General features: G+C 46.3%; 1 protein-coding gene across 1 annotated transcript; it reads right to left on the reverse strand.

Moving 5' to 3' along the window:
* Nucleotides 1-11,433: 11,433 nt before the first annotated feature.
* Nucleotides 11,434-17,663, reverse strand: LOC115092902 (cytochrome c oxidase subunit 5B, mitochondrial). Its single transcript, XM_029604315.1, has 4 exons — nt 17,485-17,663; nt 12,753-12,823; nt 12,535-12,634; nt 11,434-11,785 (listed from the first exon to the last, which is right to left on the reverse strand). The coding sequence occupies exons 1-4, from the start codon at nt 17,564-17,566 to the stop codon at nt 11,673-11,675; spliced, it is 366 nt and encodes a 121-aa protein (XP_029460175.1). The 5' UTR covers nt 17,567-17,663; the 3' UTR covers nt 11,434-11,672.
* Between the last annotated feature and the right edge of the window lie 7,814 nt (nt 17,664-25,477).

Genomic DNA, 25,477 nt, shown 5'->3' on the forward strand with positions numbered 1-25,477 from the left:
TTTCATTTTTATCCTGTTTCTGCTCAGAGAGAGAATGAGACACAAGAGGAAATCCCAGGAGAGAAGGGCAGGAGATGCCCTAACTCTGAAAATGGGAGGAGGGAGTAACGGGATGCAAGAAAGATCTAGAGAGTAAATGAAGAGAGAGAGAGAGCACGCAGCTGCCTGAAACACAAGAGAGTTACTTACCTCCAGCTTTGTGTGAGAGCAGACACCGGCCTTCGGGTACTTCACAATACACAGGTGTGTGTGCGCATATACACACACACTTAGCTTCAGTTATCTTTGGTAGATGTGAGTGGTCGGGGCACCCAACTGATGTAAAGTGCGGGGTTGTTTTCTCGTTTTGAAAATCTGCTTGTTTGCATGTGAAACCCAAATGTCCTGCCCTGGGATTTTCCCAAAGTCAGAAACTTCCTCATTGCTGCTCGAGTTGCACAGCAATTTTATTTGAGATTCTTTGCTGATTCATCCAGGAAGCTGGGAGCTTGCAACCGTCTTAACAATTACTAATGACAACCAACACTACTTGATAGCATAAACCAACTGAGAAAATACCAAGTCTGACAACTCTAAAACTCACTAACTACAGCTGACTGATGGCAAAAGACATTTGAGAATGTTTTAGGACTGTAACAGTATTCATTCGTGTTGATTTAGTTCACACCTTTTCATTGGCAGCTCAAAGCGAGTTACATTCAGGTACTGCAGGTAGTTCCCTGACTTAGAAGACTGTGGGGTAGACCTGAGCGCGTTACCCGGCACGCACACATGTATGCCCGATTTTATAATTTGCACGCGCAAGTTATAAAATCGGGGATCAGCGCGCGCAAGGGGGTGCACACTAACCTAAACTTCCCACCCCTTCCCCTAACCCCCCCCCCCCCCAAATTATCAAACCTTTTGCACCTGCCTTGAGGCAGGCGCAGGTTGCGTGCCCACAGCCTGCCGGCATGCAATCCTCCACCACAGCAGCAAATGGCCGCTGCGTTGGAGGCCTCTGGCCCCACCCCCAGTCCGCCCCTTTTTGCAAGCCCCGGGACTTAGACGCGTCCTGGGGCTTTACGCCCATCGCCAGGCCTTTATAAAATAGGCCCAGCATGCGTTAAGGCGATTTACGCGCATAGAGCTTTTAAAATCCGGCCCTTATAATCTAAGAGCCTCATTTACTAAGTATTTTTCAAATATACACACAATAGGAGAAAACCATTAGTAAATTAAGCCCTTCAGTTTGTACCTCAGGTAATGTGACTTGGCCAAGGTCACAAAAAGCAGTAGTGGGATTTAAACCTTGGCTTCTCAGTCCCCTGCTCTAACCACCAGGCCAGAGGAGGGCAAACCACAACCTGCGAGCTGTTTCCAGCCCACAGGGCCCTGTAATCCGGTCTGTTTGTCTTTTAAAAAGTTACAATCTGTCCAGCCCGTGGATATTGTTGTTTCGAGGAAGTCCATCTCTCCACTCAACATCATTAGCAAAGGCCTAAGAGCTACTGTAAGCAGGGATAACATCTCTTCATAGCTCTCTCTATCTTGCCCCCCTCTATTCTGCCCGGCTCCTGCCTCGGCTCTCTTCTTTGTTCTTCCGGTTCCTGCTGCAGCCGCGTGGGTCACTCTTCAGCAGTTTGAATTGCGCCACACGCTGAAGATATAGGGCTTCACGGTTTAGGCAGCTGATTAGGGAACCATAGGGCTGTGGCCTGAACCAGGAGAGAGCTGAGGCACCTAGGAATTTTTGATTTCCAGATGTCCTGATTGTTCTGGATTAGTATGGAAAGTGGGGGGTTGTTGCGCATAGTCTTTCTTCTCTTTTATATATATATATATATATATATATATATGTACACAGAAAGACATACGCTCTCTCTCATGCTCCTGTTTGCTCAGTCACACACAGACATGCGCCCTAGGTCAATCACTCACTTTGTCCCTCCTCAGAAGCAGAAGAGGGTGGCCGCAGCCTCCTCTTTCAGCTCCCATGGATGGGACTTGTCCTTTTTTTTTGGATGAGCGGTCCCACTGCTCCCGATACAGTACAGGCCCAACTGTTCCAGCTCCCAATGTGGCCTGGTCTCTGCTGCTCCAGACTGCTTCTGCTCCCTGTGGCTGTGCATGCCTGCTGCTCCTGTGCAGGTCTTCGCCCTCTACCTCCAGGGCCATGCGTCCCACTGGTGGTGGCCATAGCATCTCCTCTTTCCTGCCTGGAGGGCTTCCACAACCCCACTTCCTCTTCTGGGCTCATAAGGGTGGGGAAGAAGGAGACACCATCGCTATACCCTCCCAGAACTCTGGCACTCTAGGAGGCTGCCTAGTACACTGTAATGATTCCAGCTGCTAGACAGCCCCCCCCCCCCCCCCAGCAGAGGTCCTCCCTGAGCCACACTCTCTCCCAATTTAGTCCTCTACTTGATGGCTCCATGACGCAGCAAGGTCAGCCCTTTTTAAATCTCCTGCTCAGTGCCCAGCAGCAGCCAAGGAAGCAAATAGAACGCTAGGGATTATTAGGAAAGGAGTGGAGAATAACACAGAGAATATCATCATGCCTCTGTATCGCTCCATGGTGCGACCTCATCTTGATTATTGTGTGCAGTTCTGTCATCTCATCTCAAAAAAAGATATAGCAGAATTAGAAAGGGTACAGAGAAGGAGAGAGACCAAAATGATAAAGGGGATGGAACGAGTCCCCTATGAGGAAAGGTTAAAAAGGTTAGGACTCTTCAGCTTGGAGAAGAGACGGCTGAAGGGAGATATGATAGATGTTTATAAAATGACGACTGGAGTGGTTGTTTACTCTTTCAAAGAGTACAAAGACTAGGGAACACCAATGAAGTTACTAGGTGATACATTTGTAGCAAGCTACTATAAACCAGGTTCCTGCTACCACAAGCTTATGTTGGAACCTTGCTATGTGGACAGAGCTATGTCTGGATCTGAGTGATGTGTTTTGGACCTGTCAAAAAGGGGGGTTCAACCCTGCAGAGACTGCATGCTGCCACAGCCAAGGTGAAGGAATATAAAAATACATCAAAACACCTGTGTGCGCTCCTGTGAACGACAAATGTTCTGCAAGAACCAGCATCCAGCACTCACAATGTTAACAAGTTGGGAAAAGAGCTGTACTGTTTACCCTGCCCAGAGAACAGCAGTACATAGCCAGCAGAGGAGGAAGCCAAAGGAATGCTGGGAAACCATTTAAAGTAGAAAAGGCACAATTTGGCTGGCTGTGTCTGTGTGTGTGCAGAGCAAGGACGTCGAGAAGTTGGAACGAGGAGCCAGGAAGAGAGGAGTGCATCTGGCAGCCCTGCAACCAGGTCTTCTCCTGAATAGCTAGTTATGGAGAGGGACAGAAGCCTGCAGTCTGAGGAAACAGAGATAGCTGTTCTTGCTTCATAGCCGAGCCATATGTAAAATACCAACAAGGGATAGAGGAGCTAAGAGCCTGAGAGACTTCCTTTCCACAGATATCCAGGCCCAGGAGCACATGGGCCTGGATATCTGTTAAGTAATCTAAACTTTGCACAGAGAGAGAAGGTTTATTTAAATACCTTTTATCACAAATCCACTATCTCATCTTAACTGCTTCAGCCTTTCAGCCAAAGTCAAGCATAAACCCTTGCCACAGCCACATGAGTTAGAGCAGGGAAAGAGAAGTTGATGGACTGTTGTCTTTCTGTAAGAGTCTGAAACCAGGCCCAGTTTCTTTGGAGATGCTCCCCATGAGGGGGAGAGAGAGAGAGAGATCTTCCACGCACTGCAGTGCTCATCTATTTGGTTTGTCATCCAGATAGCTTCACCATGAAGAGGGATTTCTTCATTGGTTTTTTTTCCCCACACAATTTTGTGTTTGGGACAGGGTGCACCCTTTACAAACTGGTGCCACTGGGGTGGATCTGGTTCCCCCCCCACACACACACTTTTGAGTTCTCAGGGGTAAAGACCATTTTTGAAAGCTGTGTACCTCACTGCTTTTCCCCTCAGCCTCTCTCTATTAGCGTTCATTTTTTTTGTTTTACTATCCATATGAGATGTTGGTTGTCCTGGCTACCAGGCCATACCCAGTGTTATTTTTGCATTGCTTGATTTAAAATAAGAAAACTGCAAGTTTATATTATACTTCACTACTGTACTTTTCTCATTTAATGTTCTGGTTGGATTTACTACCTACTTACACCATACTAGTAAATGGGTTAATTACTGTTTTATTCTGGTGTGATGATTTTATCTGGTCTGTGGTGCCACAAGTGAGAGGTTGCTTGAGAAGGGCACAGAATTGTGGTATCAGGGTGACCGGGACCCTGTCTCATCCCCCACTCAGGCCTCGAACCCGAAGATAAATCATATTAGTAAATATAATTTCTCATATGGCGTTCCCCACCCTGGGTAATTCATAGTCTGAACCAAAGAGGAGGGGAAGCGCACACATTTAAAATTAATAAGAGAAAATATTTTTTTTTAATCAACACCTAATTAAGCTCTGGAATTCATTGCCAGAATATGTGGTGAAAGCTGTTAGAGTAGCTGCATTTAAAAAAGGTTTGGACAAGTTCCTGGAGGAAAAGTCCATAAACCACTATTAACGTGGCATTGTAGAAATCCACGTTTTATCCCTGGGATTAGCAGCATGGAATCTATCTACCCCTTGGCATCCTGCCAGTACTGGCCCATCTTGTCTTGCTACTGTGTGGTCCCTGTGACCTTTTCCTTCACCTAGCCTTGTGGCCTTTGGGCCTTCTAGTGGCCCCCTCTGCCTTGTCTTGTGCCCCGCAATACAAATAGGAGCCAGTAATGTGGCCCCAGTTAAAAATAAAAAGTTCGCCCATCCCTTCACTACGCTACTTCTCCACTCTGCCTTATAGCAAAGGACATTTGCGAAAATACCGAATACCACTGTAAAACTGACTACAACCAACCCTTATTGACACCAAAAAACTGAGAAAATACTGATTACAATACACAACTGCTGTCTTAAGGAAGTCATGAATTATTGCCTACAACCAGGGCCAGTGAAAGCACTAGGCAGGTGCCTAGGGGGGCCACTGGTTTGGGGGCAGCGATGGCATGACTTCTCCTTCTTCCCGCCCATGCAGCCTGGAAGAGGATGTGGTGGGTCCGTATGAGCGGGAGGAGAGACCATGCAGGAAAAAGAACAGCGCAGCCCCCCGAGCCATTGCAGGAAGAGGCAGCACTGGCCCCAAGGTTCGCACGGGGTTCAAGCACAGAAGAAGCAACAGTGGGCCCTGGCTCCTTGCAGGCGCATTCCCCAGGCCGTTGCAGGAAGAGGCACCAGCGGCCTAGGTTCACACGGCGTTCGAGCACAGGGGGGGAACAGAAACAGTGGCCCCTCCCCCCCCCCCCCGCAGGAAACAGCAACATCAGCGCCCACAACCTCAAAAAAAGAAGAGGAGGCTGGCACTGGACTTGTACTTCTACTGGAGAGGTGGGAGGAAGTGAATGAGTGAGAGCATGTGTGTGTATATATATATATAACTATATATATATATATAGTTATATAGTTATATATATATATATATATAACTGGTTTTTTCCCCCTAGTTCATTGTAAACCGGTACGATAAGACCTGGTCTTGAGCATCGGTATATTAAAAGAATTTAAATAAATAAATATATATATATATATATATATGAGAGAGAGATTGTGAGGATCAACCTCTCACCTCTCCCCCTTCCTAATCCACAACAAGCTCAGGGCATCTGGAAATCAAAAGATCACAGGTATGAACAGCTGGGGATTTTTTTTTTTTTTATCCTTTCCAAAGTTTTAAGTATTGGATGGTGTTTGAAATATTTTATTGGTTTTTGGAAAATTTATGAGTTTTAAATTATTAGAGGATATTCTATTTGTCAGCTGTTTTGATATGGTTTTACTTCTACTGATAATTTATATTTCTTAATTTTATTGTTTGATGTTTTCTGAGGAAGTGTAATATTTCTGTTTTTCCATTGTTGCACTGCATAGTAGTCTGGCCTGTCGTGGTTAACTGTTCAGTTTTTGTCCAAGACTCGACCCCTTTGAAATTAGCCACCAGGGCGCTCCACTCAAGGTCAATCAATTCTTGAATGGCCTCCATAACAGGGGAAAAACAAGAGGCTTTACGCAAAAAAACCAAAATGGGATTTTTTGTTTGGCTCATACATGGAATCAGCCCCAGGTACTCCAAGCATCGTTAATCTGTGGGAAATCAGAGCCAATAACTCATCTCTATGAAAGAACTACAACATAGTCCTATACGGTTCCAGTCTTGGAGGAATTTCCCCATCCTCCAGAGAGCGAGGATCAGCTTCATCAACCGGGCCTTCTGGATCCCCATCAGAAGACCGGCTGCCGTTCTAGGTGTACTTCGGCACTTAATCGCAGCAGCAGGCGTGCAGGTCACCACCTGCAACTCTGACCTGGAAAGACTGGTCAAGGCTGACGAGTGCACCTGAAGAAAGGATTACAATCCTTGAAAAACTTCCACCAAAGAAAAGGCAGAAGGATCCATGCCAAAACCAGGAAGCACCTGTCCTGTGCCCCCTCAGTTACCTTCCCCCCCCACTGACAAACCAGTTAAGGGAGCTCCAAGGTCAGGCACCCCTTCTGATACATTTTTACCCAGGCTGGGAAGAACCGGGTTTAGCGCTGGCACATGTTAGTGGGAACGCCAGGCTGACATACTGGAATATGATAGGCAGTTCAGAGGGAAAGGCATTTAGGTTTCTTAGCTATAAGCGTCATCAGTCTGACATTATGCTTAACAGGCAACTGAAAGGTATTCATCCAGTTGAATTCGCACTGTAAAAAAATATGCTTCCAAAACTTAGGAGCACAACCCTGTGCTTTATAAGCGCCCAAAAACTGAGCGCTTTCAATGCAGCCCAGATTATGCGTTCAGGCAAGCAACACCTAAATCAGATGCCACTACCAACTGGACGCCCAAGTAAGCATCCAACTAAGCATTCAAAAACTGGATGCACAATGTGAACTCACAGCCGGACGAACTCGCATGAACCGACAGTCCTGAAGAGGGCAGCCTAGTGCGCAGGAAAAACATGCGAAAATGCCACTGTGGTCTACCACATGACGCAGAGAAAAGCCTAAGAGCGGGGCCTTGCACAAAAGGGCTGCTCAACCTGCCAGACTGCTGACATCCCTTAAACTCCCTCAGAAGTGGGAATGACGCCGGATCGGTGTGCTGAGATCGGAGAAAGGAAGTCCTGCAAAAAAAAAAAACCCCTCCTCAGGTTTTTTGTTTTTTTAAGCTTTACCTGAGCTCAGTTCATCCCAGCTGAGTACAGAGTCAGCCTCCAGCTGTGGGGAAGAGAGCATATACCTCACTGCCGCATTCGGCTTCCTGCACAGCTAAGTCCACGCCGGCTAATAAACCAGCTACCGGACTAAGGCACTCTTCTGAGGGGACATGGAAATCACCTCAGGAATTCTCAACTGGGGGAGGGACCATTTGGTATCAGCGTAGGAGAGCGGGGCAAATTAAATTTCCTTTTATTTCTCCTTCTAAAAACTTGAAGCAATCCGCAGTAGGGAGATGCACATCCACCATCTGCTGGAGATGGAGAGTACTGGTAGGTTGATGTCCCCACAGGCATGTATATACGGTATATACATATATATATATACACACATACACACACACACTGTGCTGTCAGCTTTGTTCCGTCTCCATCTGCTGGTAGAGATGCATAACCCACTGGTTCTGGATTCATCCGTCTGGACGCTAAGAAATGTGAAGCTTTCTGGCACTGTGCATGAAAGTTTATTTATACTATTTAATATATTACTGGATCCAAGATGGTGCCGTAGTGAGGTGAGCGGTAGTGTCTCTCTCTTTAATTTTCTTTTTGCTTTATGAATTCCTCATTCTGCTCGCAAGAGAAGGGTGAGAGTGTGGTTGGTTTCAGACACTCTATTCTATCCCATCGGTGGGCCCTATGGATACTTATGTTCATTGGGCGGTAATTAAACCAGGAGCCCAAACCCGTCCCTGAGTTGTTAACATCACTGGCCCCGCTGGAGAGGTCTCCACCCACTAAGAGACAGACCCTGCAGCCACGAGGAGATGTGGAGGCGGTGCCCTCATCGAATCTCCTCCGGAGCCCGCAGCACTGGGGGCGGGGGAAGGCCTCTCAGGCCCATTTGAGACCTCTAGGGATTCGAGGGAGGTTGCTGCAGGAGCCGCTATGCAGTAGTCTGTTGAGAGCTCAGCTAAACATCCACCCTTTCAGACTATTGATCTGGTAAGACCTCAGTCTTTCAATTTTAAGACAATTTGAGAAGCTATTCATACTTTGAACACAAATATTACTGTTCAGTTTAACTCCATTACTAATACTGTTAAAGTCCTGGATACTCAGTTAAAGACTCTTGAAGTCTTTAACTGAGACATAGGAGAACAGAAAGTTGTGTTGGAATCTTTTAAAACCAACTTGGACAGTTCCTTCAACACTCAGCAAGCATTAATAATGGAAATATCAATCACTCCAGCTTAAATTAGAGGATTTGGAGAATCAAATCAGAGCGAAAAACCTACACTGTATTAATTTTCCCAAAGTTCCACATATTCCACCTAAAGATACGTGGAGGAGGTACTTGCTGGAAATACTTAAAATTCCAGAGTCTACTCTTCCTATAATTTCCAAGATTTATTATATTTCTCCATTGAAGAAAAGTCCTCTTCAAAGTAATAATATGCATGTTCTAATAGCTCCTGAAACACCACCACATTTGGATATTTCTGCAGTTTTGGAATCATCAGATGAAAATGTGGCAACATATTCCACTTTGATTGTTACTTTTTTGCTTGAGACTGATAGGGAATGGATCTTTAAAAAATATTTTACTCATCATACAGAGCTTTTTGGAATCATAAAGTTCAAATATTTCCAGATCTTTCAAAGCAAACAAAGGAGAAGATGGCAGTTTTTGCTATTTCAGCCCAAGGTCTTAGAACTAGGGTCACTATTTATACTAAAATTTCCATGTAAATGTTTGATTAAACATCTGGGGGTTTCTTACCTGTTCTTTCAACCTTCCTAATTAACATCTTTTCTATGTAATAAAGGTGGAGGTCAGCTTAGCTCTTCTGCGGTTTTTGCTCAAGGAGCTCCATAAATGTTGCATCTTGACCTCTTACAATTGATATGCCATCCTTTCCTCACTTATCTTGATGCTGTCTATGAGATTTTCCTCTGGATATTGTAAATCTTGGATCCTAAATTGTGGGCTTGGTAGACATGTGATATTTGTGTATTTCTTCTTTTTTTGTGGGTTTTGCATGTATTACTTTTCAAGTGTATGCTTGAGATTATTTTGTAAATGCATAAATAAAAAATAAAAACAAAAATAAATTCATATATTACTGCCTTCTGGTCTGACTAATCAAAGCGGTGCACAATAAAAAGGTTGGAGACTCTGAAATAGAGGAGTTTAACTCCTGAATAAATGTATTATGGCTGGGGATCCTTTCTGAATTCTTTTACTTTCTTGAAAACGTGTATTTGTGTAGACATTAAATGTTTATTGTTGAACTATAATGTCTCTATTGCTCATTAGTTAGACCACACCTTGAATACTGTGTAATTTTGGTTGCTGCATCTCAAAAGAGATATAGTTGCATTAGAGAAAGTACAGAGAAGGGCGACCAAAATGATAAAGGGTATGGAATGGCTCCTATATGAGAAAGGCTAAAGAGGTTAGGGCTGTTCAGCTTGGAGAAGAAATGGCTAAGGGGGGGGGGGGGGGGGAGAAATGATAAAGGTCTACAAAATCATGAACAGACTTGCATGGGCAATGCATGAAGTGAGGCTTTCTGGTACTGTGCATTCTGGTGCATAAAAGTTATAACAAGTCAGAGAAAATTATTTTTCACTCCGTGCACAATTAAGCTCTAGAATTCATTGCCAGAGGATGTGGTTAAGGCAACTAGTATAGATGGGTTTAAAAAAAGATTTGGATAAGTTCTTGGAGAAGTCCATAAACAGCTATTAATCAATAGAGAATAGCCACTGCTTGTTTCCAGTGGTAGAAGAGTTAGATCTATTTAATGTTTGGGTACTTGTCAGGTACTTATGACTGGGAGTGGCCACAGTTGAAGACAGGATACTGGGCCTGATCCAGTATGGCATATCTTATGTTCTTATAACCTCCTCTGTTATGTACTGCCAGAGCTGGTCTTTGAGTAGGCTGAGCCAGGCAGTTACCTCTCTGTGAGATGAGGGGGGTGCCCTGTGTACCCACTGGGCTGTCAGCAGGTGTGCCTGGCAGTAGCAATATATGAGTTCAATATAGGAAGATCTGTCTTTGTGTCCCTACCCTTGTCTTGCCCATCACTAGCAGTAGAAGCAGCACATCAGCTTCCTCTGCCACACAGGACCAGTCTCACAATGTGAGCTGGAAGTGTGGTACCAAGTGGCAGAGAAATGCTATCAAGTGCCACTCCTGCTGACCATGGAGGAGAAAGTGAGGTCAAAAGCACTGGGAAGCAGGGGGAAAGGGACAAGGAGACATACATAGGGGATTAGGTAGAGAGAGATTGTACATAGGAGGTCAGGGAGAGCATGAGATCTATATTACATGGCTATGGCCAGGGGGGGAGGAAGACAGACCGTACATGGGGTGGAAGGGTAGAAAGAGGGAGACAAAACATGAAGTGAGGATTAGAAGCCAAGATGTCAAATTTTAATCCTTTATTGGAGACTTGGAATCTTAAAAATGCGTTTTTAAGATTCCAAGTCTCCAATAAAGGATTAAAATTTGACATCTTGGCTTCTAATCCTCATTTTGTTGCCTCCACGGCTTTTTTAGATAGCCTTCCTTGTTGCTTTCTCAAAACATGAAGTGATACAGGTTAGAAGTGAGAGAGGGAAGAGTCAGAAAGAGAGGACTTGAAATAGGTGCATGAAGAAAGGCATGGAAATAAGAGGAATTGGGCTGGTGGGCCAGAGAACCCCACATTGTGGGTGGAATGTTGTTCCATGCTGTCAACTTTGAAGAGTACGGGTAATACATCTTTTAAATAAATAAGGAAGACAGCTACAGGGGACTGGGGGTGAGGCAGAGAAAGGACAAGGGGAGTAGAGATGGATGAAGAGGGGAGAGGACCTGGGATGGCAGAAGAATTTACTGAAGCCAGGGGATGGGTGAGCAACAGGGAAGAGGTGAGAGGATGAGAGGCAAAAGGAAGTAGCTAAGGGTGGAGGAGAGGGGAGGAGAGTACAGACTGTGGAAATGGGGGACCAGGGAGTAGGTGAAAGAGAACCAGGAGAATGGAGGAAGAGTGAGAATGGCAGGACGGAGGAGGAAAGAAAAAGGAGGACTGACGCAGAGGAGGGTGAGATTAGGAGATAGAAAGCAGGTCGGTAGGCACACTATGAAAACAGGGAGCTAAGACAAAATCCAGCAAAAAAAAGTTCACCCTTTCAAAATAATCTTTTTTTTTTTTATTTAACATGAACATTAATGGGTTAAATAATATGGCAGGATGGGGGCAGCAGGGAAGACAAACAAACAATTAGACATGACAAGTAAACTAAAAGCCTTTTAGGCTCAGCTGCTTGATTTGTTATGGTCCCTGCTCTGGACAATAAAACACAGTACATCAAAATGTAAACTATACTAGAGGGAGGCCCTGGTCCCAAAACGAGGAGCTTTATCAGGAGTGCTAGTGGGGGAGTTTGTGGGAGACCAGCTTGTAATGGGCCCCACAGGATGGGCAGCGCTGAGGTTCTCCCATGTGCAGCCAGAACCATATGACGCACGTGTTCTCCTCCTCACCTGCAGATGGAAAAAGACACAGGCAGTTACCCCGAGGCATCACGAAAGGCAGCAGAATGACAGCAGAGTCATGATTTTCAATCACAGAGCTCTGGGTGACCTCAAATCTCGGACAGTAGTGCATTCACTAATTGGTATTTATTTTCTGCAGAACACAATAGTCCCCTATAGACTGATTTTGCATTAACAGTGAATACTTTTGGGAGTGGTTTTCCCCGACACACACAAGGCCGAAAAAACCCTAGGGTTCGGGTTGGCTAAAATTTGGCACTTGTGTTAGGGCTAGGAGAGGCATTGCTGTTGCTGGCTGGTTGGGAGAGAGGTGGCCCTCAGCAGCTGGGCTCATGTGAGAAACTACCAGTGGGACTGACCCCTACTACTAAATAGAAGAGGCTGGAGGGTATGAAAAGGTTCACACACACACACACAAAATGAAACAAGCCCCCCCCTAAATGAAATACTTTCTTTTCTCTCTGATACCTCCAAAGTTTAGGTTGGCACCTAAATACATTTTCCCAAAAATATATTTTTCTACCCCTGCATATATTACGTGGAAGCACAGCAGAAGAAAATATAATTTTAATTTGGTAATAAAGTGAATTGCTGAAAGTTAACCGGACGCAGAATGGATTCTGGAAATGTCCCCCCGCTTCCATGCCCATTGTCTAATCTCCTCAAGAGGAATGGCAGCTGGCTCAGGGAAGCTTCACTAACAAGAAACCAATTTAGCAAAAGAAGCAAGAACTTACAGATGCACCCAACAATCCTCTTGTTGGTGATGGAGGGAACAATGTGAGGATCCTCCTTTGTGCCAGCATACGCCTTGGGCTTGAATATGCTGTATGGGTCCTAGGGACAGCAAGGAGTGGGGTCAGAGTGATGAAAGGTGCACAATGCAGCCACACACACACACACACTGCGGTACAGAAGTGAGAATGGCAGAGAAGAGTGCCCGTCCCCCACTCACAATTCCTTTTTTGGTAGCTTCCATGATTTTCCTCTCCAAACCAGTGGCCTGTTCTTCGTCAGTAGGAATCCCTAGGGACAAGAAACAAACAAAACGAATTTTGCCTCCTGACAGATCTGACCCAGAGCATCCAGGGAAGAAGGCTCCTGGCAGATGCTTTTGGTCCAGGGTGCAATAATATCTTCACTACTGTGCATGCTTCTATGGCAGTGGTTCTCAACCTTATATCCATCATGACACACCTAACAGATGATACTCATGTGCATGACACATTGCACACTACATTTAACAGCTATATTTAAAAAAAAAAAAATCCTAGATATTTTGTTGAAAATGATGCAGGAGAAAAATAAAAAAAAATTTTTTTTAACTTCAATAACTGCTTATAAAATTTTAAATGGTTTTTTTTCACAAAAATGTTGACCTTTGCTTACTGCATAGCAGGCCGATACAGTACAGTGCGCTCCGATGAAGCGCACTGTTAGCCGGCATTTGGACCCGCTAGCTTTACCCCTTATTCAGTAAGGGGTAATAGCGCATCCAAAACATGCGTCCACCACCCCCCCCCCCCCGAACCTAATAGCGCCCGCAACATGCAAATGCATGTTGATGGCCCTATTAGGTATTCCCGCGCGATTCAGAAAGCAAAATGTGCAGCCAAGCCGCACATTTTACTTTCAGAAATTAGCGCCTACCCAAAGATAGGTGCTAATTTCTCCAGGCACCTGGAAAGTGCACAGAAAAGCAATAAAAACTGCTTTTCTGTGCACCCTCCGACTTAATATCATGGCAATATTAAGTCGGAGGTCCCGAAAGTTTAAAAAAGTAAAAAATTAAAAAAAAAATGTAAAATGGGCCCGCGGCTGGCGGGTCGAAAACCGGACGCTCAATTTTGCCGGCTTCCGGTTTCCAAGCCCGTCAGCAGGCTCGAGAACCGACGCCGGCAAAATTGAGCGTCGGCTGTCAAACCCGCTGACAGCCGCCGCTTCTGTCAAAAAAAGAGGTGCTAGGGACGCGCTAGGGTCCCTAGCGTCTCTTTTTACCGCCGGGCCTAATTTAAATAAATAAAAATACTGTATCGCACGCACAGGAGAGTGGCCTGTGCGCGCGCTGGGAGAGCAGGCGCTCGCCCGCTCTCCCGCGATTTTACTGTAAGGCCCGTCAGTGAGAAATCTGGGACTGATATGCATATGCAGCACTCAGTTTTTCGATTCAGACAAACTCTCCTGCATTTCACTGTCAACCTCTAAGTTCTGATGTATTCTGGAGTTTATAGAGAGCAAAGTTAGGAAATTTCCTCTTTCAACTCACCATACAAAAAATATATTCAAATTCTGGTACCCCCTCAGTAATAGTACTTCAAAAGCCCTGTCCTACCAGCCACTTCATGAAATAACATGAAAACCTGATAAAAAGATATTTAGAAATTATATAGCATCCCAGCCATATCATAAGAGTACTAACGCCCAGGACTTACAGCTATGTCAAATTTTTCGTGACACACCTTCCATCCCTTGGTGACACATTGGTTGAGAACCCCTGTTCTATGGACTCTCAAGTGCAGATAAGGCGTGTCTAAACCTCCACTTCATTCACTGAACTTCTTGCACACTGACAAAGGACCTGGTGTGGTAATGAAATGTGAACTATAGCTCTAGAGCTATATATACACACACAGACCTGCATTTCATTACTATACCAGGTTGTTACATTTATTGTAGACAAAATTTTATTTCAGGTTTTCAAGGTCAGATTCCAATCAGGGAAAAGGATAGCTGGCAATAGACAGACAGTCCAGAAAGCTTCTGGGATCTTTGCATCTTAATTCATTTAATGGGACAAGCTAAACGTGCTCCCGGTGTAACTAGTCTGCTGGACTGTGCCCGAATTGCTAATTCTGAAACCCCAAAGGATTGAGATAACTTGTCACAAGATCCTAGCAAGCAGTCTAAAAATGACAAAGCAAGTTTACTTATTGTCACCTCACTTTAACAGCAACACTGTGTAATAATTCAAAATCCTGCAAAAAAAAAAATGTACTTAGAACCTATAGCAATCCTGCCACATATCACACTAACAACTACCTATCAAAAAGCACCACTGCAAATATTACACCAGGCCTTAAAACAGCAATACAGCTCCTATTAGGAAAACAGAACAAAGTGGGCTGCTATAGATCCCTACACAGAAACCATAAGCCAGTGTTACTGCCCAGATTCTAACCTGAGTGCAGGAGGGTGTCACTAGAGTGACTACTCATTTCACAGTGCCTTCCAATTCCAATCGTTGCAGAAATAAATTCTGCAGCAGAAGAAAGGCATTACTGCCATGCTTAGATAAAAAATGTAAAACATTTATTGCTGTCCAGTATAGCTATCCTAAAACACAAAATAATAATGCGACAAAGACAAAATGGTCCATCTAGCTTGCCCAAATTGAAAATCCTTGTTTTCTACCACTTGAGTACAATAATTACCAATACCTAATCCAACACCAGCTCCCTACCCCATACCACTTGACTTCTCATCCCCATTTCTACACCAACTTCCACAACTGTCCCATGTATCTTTCTTTTGTATTTTCTACTTCTCCCCCCCCCCAAAAAAAAAAACATAGCAATTGCTTATGACTATACATTGTGTCTATCTCAAGACATTTTAAATAATGTCATGGTTTTGATTGCTTCTACCTCTGCCAATAGGGGTGTTCCAGGCAACCACCACCCTTCTAAGTCAAGAAATATTCTCTCTCTCATGTTTTCTTTTTATCATCCTCCTTGCAACTTCACATCATGGCCACACGGCTCAACCTTCCTCTTCTATGGAAGATTCTACCTTTCCATACTTTAGCAATGCTAGACAAATATTTAAATATATCCTGTTTTTGTGTGTTGGTACCCAAATTTGAACAGCCTTTGAACCAATTATCACACCACTCCCTGCAAGACCAGAGATACAAACCTGCTTATGGAGTCTGAGATGTGCTAGACCATAGGCAAAGGTGTTGATGACATTTGGTTGGTATTTGCCACTGATGGATCAATGACAATGATGTAGCCATGCATGCTATAAATATGCAGAGATATTACACAGCTGCACCTGTCACTATCTTCTCCCTCCCCCCCCCAAAAAAAACAAAACACAAAACACTCCATGACTAAAGAAGAAATAGAAGCAGAAGCACCTAGCTGGGACAGAGCCAGGCAGCAATGTTTGAAAAGCTTGAAGATGTACTGCAAAACATCATCACATACCTGACAGCACCCTTCCCCTCCAGGTTACACAGCTGCTGACTTTACAGAAGAGGCTACAACCATACCTTAATTCAACTCCGAACACCAGCACTTCTCTTCCCAAGAGACACTCATTTAAGACACTTATTTCCCTAGTGCAGGGTAGGTCTGGATTTGCCAATAGGCACACTAGGCCTGTGCATAAGGAAGCAAAATTCTGGTGGGGGCAGCAGGCCAGCTGAAGATTTGCTGTCTCCTAGCTGTCTTGAATCCCACTCAACAGAGAACAGCCTTTTGCTTCCTCCTCCAGCCTTTCCCCTCCTAGTGTAGAGAAGAAGAGGGGAAGGATGAGGCTAGAATGGACACAAAGAAAAACAGCTCTGTTCCCTATTATAGCACCCACCCTACCACAAATTCCCTTCCATCCTATAGAGGGAACAGGAGACAGTTGAGGCGAGAACACACAGCAGGGAGCGAAGAAAAACCCTGCTCCCTAAGCTAGTCCCCTCTTCTCTTGTCAATTCAGGGACATGAGGGGAGGTAGCGAGCCTGGAGCAGAGCAAAAAAACACTGTGCCTTACACCTTCTGCTCTGTAGTCCTTTGTTTGGGGGAGGTGAGCAAGGAGGTGGGAATGACAGCACCAACAGTGCCTAGGGGTAACAAAATCCTAAACCCATCACTGGTGCAAAGGTGGCCAACTCCAGTCCTCAAGAACCACAAACAGGCCTGGTTTTCAAGATATCTGAAATGAGCATGCATGACATAGATTCACATACAATGGAGGCAGTGCATGCAAATTTCATGCATATTTATTGTGGATATCCTGAAAACGTGGCCTATTTGTTCTTGAAGACCAGAGTGGGCCACCTCTGTCCTAGTCTTTTTATGATAAATCTTAAAAGCAGCTCTACTAGCATTTTATCTTAATCTGATTAACTCTCAAAAGATAGTCAAGATATGTATTGTTAGTTCCATTGAAAGATATCACTTTATATTATTTCACTCATTGACCTCTATATTAAAGCTAACTAGACAACCCCTTTATCGGTTACTCTGAAACCCAATCAGATTGCTCAAATAAATAGCACTCAAATTGTAGTGGATGAAATGCAAAACACCAACCACCAGAGAAGAAGTCCAAAGCTCCTATACTAGGTATCGCCAGCTTCAAGTATGGTGAATAAGCGTTCCTGGAGCAGCAGAGACAAAGCTCCTGTTCTGAGATTCAAAATGCCAACCCCATATCTAAGCGGTCTCTCTCGGCTGAGTTCGGACCACAGGCAGAAACAGCCCAACTCCTGCCCCAGGAATCACCAAGTTCTCCTCCTCTCACACTCCCCTCCCCCATCGCCCGCAGCAAAGAGGAATAACCGGTCTCAGGCTTCCCCCCACCTCTCGATCCCAGCCCAGAGAGCCGGGGCTCGCACCGCGCTGCCAGGGGTCACCCTGAAGCCCGCAGCAGGAATCAGTCAACGCAGTGCCAGAATAACGTCCCTTACCTCCCGCCGACATAGCGCGAGGGGCCCCGACCCGGCTCAGGACCCGCACAGCGCTCCGCGCCAATAATCTGGAAGCCATCATCTTGAAACCGCCGACACAGCGCGCAAGGAAGAAAATAAATGCCGGCAAGGTCCACTTCCTACGCCTAACCGGAAACGGGGCAGGGCGTGACGCTGCAGCCCTCGGCACGTGACAAGGGTGAAGTCGCAGCCTGTGACTCGCGAGACACACCGGAACAGAGCCTGCGCTCTGCTGGGAGTGGGCGGTGTCAGTGACGGTGATGCGGCAGGGGGTGGGCGGACAGCGGGGTTAATCGGTCTGATTTGGTCCAAATCTGATAAGTTCCGGGCACGCAGCCGGATCCAGTGGCAGGGCGTTAATCTCGGGCAAAATGACATGGGGTGTGGGGCAAGCAAATCAACCAAGCTTCTCCCTCAACTCTGTCCCCATCTCCCAATACCAGTTACTTACGTTAGGTTTAATGGTCATTCTTACCTACATACATTCTCCTAGGACAAGCAGGATGGTAGACCTCACAGATGGGTGACATCATCAGATGGAGCCCGGCACAGAAAACTTTTGTACTGGCACACTGAGCATGCCCAGCATGCTGCTAACTACCTGTCCATGTGGAGTGAGTCCCTCTTCAGTCTCTTTTTTTCCCACGAAGAAGTTGCATCGCAGTGGTGGAGCTCTGCTCTTTAGAGTGTTATTCTCCATATTTTCTTACCGGTTCTTCATTTTTTTTCAGCATCGGTTCCCTCTTTCCGGTCGGTGACCCTTCATGGTGCAGCAGGTTAATTTTCTGCCTTTCTAGCAGTCAGTTTCTGTCATGTTGCTCCTTGGTGGCCACCGGCCATTAACCACTATTCTATGGCATCATCCGGTTTTTTATGGTGCCTGCAGACCATGATCCACACGAGGTCTGTATCCTCTGCCTGGGGGCATCGCACGACGTCCAAAGGTGTCAGCTGTGTGATCAGATTTCCCCCAAGGGCCATCTTGCTCGGCTAGACAAGATGGACAAACTTTTTGGTCCCAAAAAGTCTGCTCCATCCACGCCAGCATTGGGGACGTCGACCCCTGGAGGCCGAGGGAAACTGATGGATTCCTTATCCCTATGTACTTCCTCGGCAGGTTCATCCACAGAGAGAGGCGCCGGTGATAGGCCCTCTCCAATGTCAACGCTCTCGAAAACATCAGGATCTTCAGCTTCCTCGGCGCCGGGGAAAGACCAGGCCAAGCATTGTGGGAAATCCCACAAACACCATCACCGACTGCCGAGCTGCCACTGAAGCGACCCCATGGCAAGGAAGCTGCATCCTATGACAGGCCTGGGAGTCCCAGGTGTTCCCCACCGATATCGGTGCGCCGGGCACTGAGCCTCCTCAGGGCCCCATGGAGGTTGCAGTCACGCCTTGTCCCCCTCCATCAGTCCTAACTTTGCTGGACTTCCAGAAGGAGTTGGATCGCAGAGTGCGGTGCTCTGAGCCCTGCAGGGCATCGAACCACCCCGGCACTGGCCCCCATACCAGTGCCAGAACCTGCACAAATGCTGTTTGCGCCCCTGCTTGAGCATCTGGACGTCTTTCTTGGTGTCCTTCCGATGCAACCGGTGCCACAGGGTCCTCAATGCTCCAATGGCCACTGATGCCCCCCTCCGGAGCAATTCCCATCGTTGTGTCCTCCGAGGAGGAAGATGCGCTATGGCCATTGGCACCACTGGCTCCAGTGCTGGCAACGCAGTTCCCCAAACCCTTACCTGGGCCATCAGGATTCTCACAGCCATCGGAGCTCTTGCCACCCTCGAGGCCACCTGTGCCCCCGATGCTCTTGGTGCCCGCACCAATGGGCTTGGGTAGGTCTCTCTTCCAAGCAGGTCCCCCAGGGACCTTAGCGAGGAGGAGGGCCTGCATGACCCCTGGGGTGATGATACCTCGGAGTCTTCCTTTGAGGACTCCTGGGATATCCCCTCGGAACCTTCATCGCCAAATGAAAGGTGTAGGTCTCCCTTGGAAGATCTCTCCTTTCTGGTTTTATAAAGGCCATGGCCAAAGCCTTTACCTTCCAGCTCCTCACAGACGGATCGATACTGTAAAACCGCGGGAGAGCGGACGAATGCCCGCTCTCCCGGCGCAAGCACCGGCCCTTCGCCGGTGCGAGCGATCCAGTATGCAAATGAGGTGACGCGGTGTAAACGAGGAAAAGGAGGCGCTAGGGACACTAGCGCGTCCCTAGCGCCTCCTTTTGGCCTGGAGCGGCGGCTGTCAGTGGGTTTGACAGCCGACGCTCAATTTTGCCGGCGTCGGTTCTCGAGCCCGCTGACAGCCACGGGCTCGGAAACCGGACGCCAGCAAAATTGAGCGTCCGGTTTTCGGCCCGACAGCCGCGGGCCGAATTCAAATTTATTTATTTATATTTTTTACTTTTTTTTACTTTTGGGGACCTCCGACTTAATATCACTATGATATTAAGTCGGAGGGTGCACAGAAAAGCAGTTTTTAACTGCTTTTCTGTGCACTTTCCTGGCGCCGGAAGAAATTAGCGCCGACCTTTGGGTTGGCGCTAATTTCTTAGAGTAAAATGTGCGGCTTGGCTGCACATTTTACTTACTGGATCCCGCGCGCATACCTAATAGGGCCATCAACATGCATTTGCATGTTGAGGGCGCTATTAGGTGCCGCGGGTGGGCCGCGTGTTTTCCTCCCCTTACTGAATAAGGGGTAAGGGAAAACACGCGTCCAGAGCAGGCTGACAGTGCGCTCCGACGGAGCACACTTTACTGTATCAACCTGAGAGGAAGATGCTTGACATATGATGCTGGAAGTTCTTCAGTTTGTCAATTCCCCAAAGGAGATAGTGGCCTTTCTAGTCCACAAAATCTTCAAAGACCTTCTGAGGATCTGGGAACATCCAATGTCAGTTCTTCCAGTATATAGAAAATCGGATGCCATCTGCTTGGTCCAGCAAGCTTTGGGGTTTGAGAGACGCCATCTCCATCACTAATAAGTGGTAGTGGAGTCCGCTGTCAAAAAAGCCAAAGGCTCCCACAACCATGCCTCCGCCCCTCCGGGCCAGGACCACAAAGAGTTGGATGCCCTGGGTAGGAATGTATTTCAGGGCGCTATGCTCATCGCCCGCATTGCCTCCTATCAGTTGTATATGACCCAGTATAACCAGAACCTATGGAAACAGGTCCAGGAGCTTTCCAAATGCCTATTACAGCAGTAACAGGATGCGTTCTCTGTGGTGGTACTACAAGGTCTACAGGCAGGAAAGCATAAGGTGAGATCCACCTACGATATTTTCAAGACAGCAACGAGGGTGGCTGCAGTGGGCATTGGCACACGTAGGATGGCCTGGCTCCGAGCCTCGGACCTCCACCCGGAGGTCCAAGAGAAGCTGGCTGATCTGCCCTGCATGGGCAAGAATCTCTTTGGAGACATGGTCAGGGATGCGGTACCCCAGTTGAAGGACCACCATGAGACCCTTCAACAACTATCAGCTGCTGATCCCGACCTGCTATCTTCCACCAGAAAGTCCTCCTGGCAAAGCTCGAGGAGGTCTTTCTACCGCCAAAAGAAATATTACCCTCCAACCTCTCGGGTGCATATGCCCTGTGCTGGTTCTAGGGCTCATCCTCGCCAACAACAGACCCCCAAGCCCCAACATGTTTTTCTATAACAACCAGGTACACCTCTCTGAGGGCTTTATTAAAAGTCATAAATGCTGTGAACATAAAGCACATACAAGTATGAAGGGATACAACAGATCTTTTAAATACTGAAAGCCATCATTATTCAATACTCTGTAGACTAAAACAATAATCTTGAACATCATCCGAGAAGTGACTGGCAGCCAATACATCTTGCTCAAAACTAGAGAAATATGGTCACTAAAGGCATGCAATGTAACTAACCAAACAGCCACATTTGTAATAGCTGCGATGCTCTAATATAACACTTCGGAAGACCTTGATACAATTAATTTCAGTAATCAATAGTAGTAATAAAAAACACCTAAACTAATAAGTGAAAATCATCAATAGACAAAATATACTTTAGTCTTTTAACTATAACTTTAAAAAGGAAGATTTTACCACTGTCTGTAATTGTGGTTTTAAAGAAAACTCTGCAGTCTGGAGAGTGGCCAATGTAACCCCAATATTTAAAAACGGCTCCAGGGGAGATCCGGGAAACTATAGACCAGTGAGCCTGAGTTCAGTGCCAGGAAAAATAGTGGAAACTATTCTAAAGATCAAAATCATAGAGCATATAGAAAGACATGATTTAATGGAAATCAGTCAACATGGATTTACCTAAGGGAAGTCTTGCCTAACAAATCTGCTTCATTTTTTTGAAGGGGTTAATAAACATGTGGATAAAGGTGAATAGGTATATGTAATGTATTTGGATTTTCAGAAGGCGTTTGACAAAGTCCCTCATGAGAGGCTTCTAAGAAAACTAAAAAGTCATGGGATAGGAGGCGTTGGCCTTTCGTGGATTACAAACTGGTTAAAAGACAGGAAACAGAGAGTAGGATTAAATGGTCAATTTTCTCAATGGAAAAGGGTAAACAGTGGAGTGCCTCAGGGATCTGTACTTGGACTGGTGCTTTTCAAATTATTTATAAATGACCTGGAAAGGAATACGATGAGCGAGGTTATCAAATTTGCAGATGATACAAAATTATTCAGAGTAGTTAAATCACAAGCGGATTGTGATACATTACAGGAGGACCTTGCAAGACTGGAAGATTGGGCAGCCAAATGGCAGATGAAATTTAATGTGGACAAGTGCAAGGTGTTGCATATAAGAAAAATAACCCTTGCTGTAGTTACATGATGTTAGGTTTCATATTAGGAGCTATCACTCAGGAAAAAGATGTAGGCATCCTAGTGGAATAATACTTGAAATTGTCAGCTTAACAAAATGTTAGGAATTATTAGGAAGTGAATTTTTTTTTTGTTTTTTTTAAATCTTTATTTATAGTTTTTTCCTCATTTCAAATATGCAGAAAATTTTTTTTACTCTTTCCATAAAGAAAATACTTCCAATAACTTTTCAAAAATACAATCCAAGCATTGTATATCTGAAATTAAAAGGAAGAAATATCATTTTCCCTGTACGTACCCGGATCAGTCCAGACCATGGGTTAAGCTCCCGTTCCAGCAGGTGGAGACAGACCTGAGTTCTGAGGCTGCCCATATAAGGACAGAACCTACCCAGGAACCCTCAGTATTCGTCTGTCTCCAGCAGGTGGAACACCTCACCCTTGGTTCCCTGTTTAGTTTGCCTTCTGGGTTCTTCTTTCTTAAGGGCAAGCTCACGCAAGTACCTTTATAATTTGCTTTCTTTAAAAAAAAAAGAATAAATAACTTCAAAAGTGAATTTTTTCCTCTCTTTGTTCTGTGTTTAGGGTAGACACTTTTGTCTCCCTCGCTCTTGGGGTTCCTAGGGGGGCTTTGCCCCTTGATATTTTTGAGCCTAGGTTCCCTTCCTGGTGACCTGTGTGGGTGATACTGGTGGTGCCAGTCCCTCCACTTACCTGCTGCTGTGCCCCGAGATGCCCATTCCTCGGTTGTGCTTTCAGGGACGAGTTTCATTCCCCTGACTCTGTGTTTCAAAATAAATTATTTCCTTCTTTAAATTTCACAGACACCTTTTTTCCTATACTGTTTCTTTTATTAAAAAAAACAAAAAAAAAAAAACCCAGTTAATTGCAGCAGTTTTAATTTTTGTGAGGAGAGAGTGGGGTTCAATCTCCTGCCTTCCTCCTCTGGGGTTCCCAGCTCAGCTATTTGTAATTACATCGCGGCTCCCTCCTCATGCCGCAGCCACTTTGTTGTGTTGCCTGTGGAGAGTCGGCCTCCCGACTCTCCCGCGAAGGTGTTTGTTCCAGGTGCCTTTCTGGAGGTGAAGGCTCCTCTTTTGATTCGCCATCAATTCAACCCCAGGGAAGGACTCCCCGACGTGCTGCCAAGCCATTTCAGTCCCGGGACCGCACGGCTGTTGCAGCCATTTTGAATTTTTCTGATCCTTCTCTTCCTGCTTCTCCGGGGGCAGGAGACTCAATTCCTTCACGTTTTCCCCCCAATTTGAGCCCGGTTTGCTCCTGGGGTGCTGGCTCTGACCCCCCCGCAAAAAATTCGGCCCGGGCCTGTTTTTCTTCAGAATTTGTTCTCTTAATGCATGAGTCTTATCTGGCCAGTCTGCAAAGGGAGGTGGACCCCCCTCCTGTTGTTCCCCCCACTCCAATCCCTCCTAATTTTCCTAGGCCTTCCCCCGAGGTTGGTTTGGACCCTCAGGGCCCTGTTAGGGTTCGCTTAGTCCCTGGAGCCCCCCTCCCGCAGCGGACCCGCCTGATGTTGGGGATGATTCCACTCCCCCCCCCCTTAGAGGGGGGGGGAGTGGAATCATCCCCAACATCAGGCAGGGATGTTGGGGATGTTGACGTGTTCTCCGTTTATTTCGGCAGGAAGAGTTGGAGCCTGTTATTCCCTTCATTCTTCAAGAACTGGGAATTGATGCCCCCAGATGATTCTGTGGCTGCAGCGATGACGCCAAACGTGGACCCTGTCCTGGCGGGATTTAGGGCCTTACCGCGTACTTTCCCTTTTCATCCTATGCATCGCTTGCTCCTCCTCAGGGAATGGGAATCTCTGGAGACGGGTCTCTGCGTTGGGAGAGCTATGGATAAACTATACCCGCTCCCTGAGGACTGCCTGGACATGTTAAAAATTCCCAAAGTGGATTCTTCTGTCACCGCGGTGACAAAGCACACTACCATCCCGGTGGTGGGTGCCACAGCATTACGGGATGTACAGGACCGTAAACTTGAATTTTACTTAAAACATATTTTTGAAGTCTTCAAAAATATGTTTTTTGGGCAAAAATATGTCGCCCGGACACCAAGAGTCTTAGCTCTTGGTGTCCGGGCGACAATTTGCAGCAGTCTCATGCAGCGGGCAAGTCTTAGGTGGATGCAGCAGTTACTCAGCACCCAGGACCTCCCGTCTGCAGAGGTTGAGCAAGCTAAACGTTTGGAGGGTGCCATAGCCTATGGTGCGGATGCACTATATGATTTGCTTCGGGCTCAAGCTAAAGCTATGGTTTCTGCGGTATCTGCCAGACGTCTTCTCTGGTTGCGCAATTGGTCTGCTGATGCTTCTTCTAAGGCTCGGTTGGGCAATCTTCCTTTTAAGGGTAAGTTGCTTTTTGGTGAGGACCTAGAACAGCTTATTCAGTCCTTGGGGGAAAACAAGGTTCATAAGCTGCCAGAGGACCGTCCCAAACAGTCGAAGTCTTTTTTCCCAACTCGTTCTCGCTTTAGGGGGAATCGCCGTTATGTTAACAGAGCCCGTGGATCCTTTCCCAGGGGAGGGGTATCCAGGTCACAGTCTTGGTCCCATTCCTTTCGTGGCCATTGAGATTTCCGAGATGGCCGTCAGCAGTCCACCACCTCTAAGTCAGCTCCCCAATGAGATTCGGCCGGTCCATTCCTCCGCTCGAAACTTAGGTGGGCGTCTTTCCATGTTTCTTGAGGAGTGGGCCAAAATAACTTCCGATCTTTGGGTTCTCGATGTGATAAAGCACGGTTACGCATTAGATTTTGCCAGACACCTTCTGGATCTCTACATTGTTTCCCCTTGCGGCCGTTCCAAGCGACCGGCGGTTTGCCACACCCTGTTGAATCTTCAGGAACTGGGGGCAATCATTCCAGTTCTGGTACACAAAAGGGGTGCTGGCCAATATTCAATTTACTTCGTTGTTCCCAAAAAGGACGATTCTTTCCATCCCATTCTGGATCTCAAAAGGGTCAATTAGGCCCTCAGGGTTCCCCGTTTCAAAATGGAAACCCTGCGGGCGGTAATTGCAGCGGTTCGTCCCGAGGAATTTCTGGCTTCCCTAGATCTGAAGGAGGCTTATTTTCACATCCCCATTCGTCAGGAACATCAGAAATTCCTTCGTTTTCAGATCCTAGGTCAACACT

The sequence above is a fragment of the Rhinatrema bivittatum genome, chromosome 5 (assembly GCF_901001135.1).
Source record: "Rhinatrema bivittatum chromosome 5, aRhiBiv1.1, whole genome shotgun sequence".
NCBI lineage: Eukaryota > Metazoa > Chordata > Amphibia > Gymnophiona > Rhinatrematidae > Rhinatrema > Rhinatrema bivittatum.

Bases quoted from the DNA above. Each gene is read 5' to 3' on its own strand.
- LOC115092902 (XM_029604315.1), bottom strand. From the start codon at position 17,566: ATGATGGCTTCCAGATTATTGGCGCGGAGCGCTGTGCGGGTCCTGAGC. The intron at 12,824-17,484 runs GTAAGGGACGTT...TCTTGTCCCTAG, and splicing joins TCGCGCTATGTCGGCGGGAG to GGATTCCTACTGACGAAGAA. The intron at 12,635-12,752 runs GTGAGTGGGGGA...TGCTGTCCCTAG, and splicing joins AAGCTACCAAAAAAGGAATT to GACCCATACAGCATATTCAA.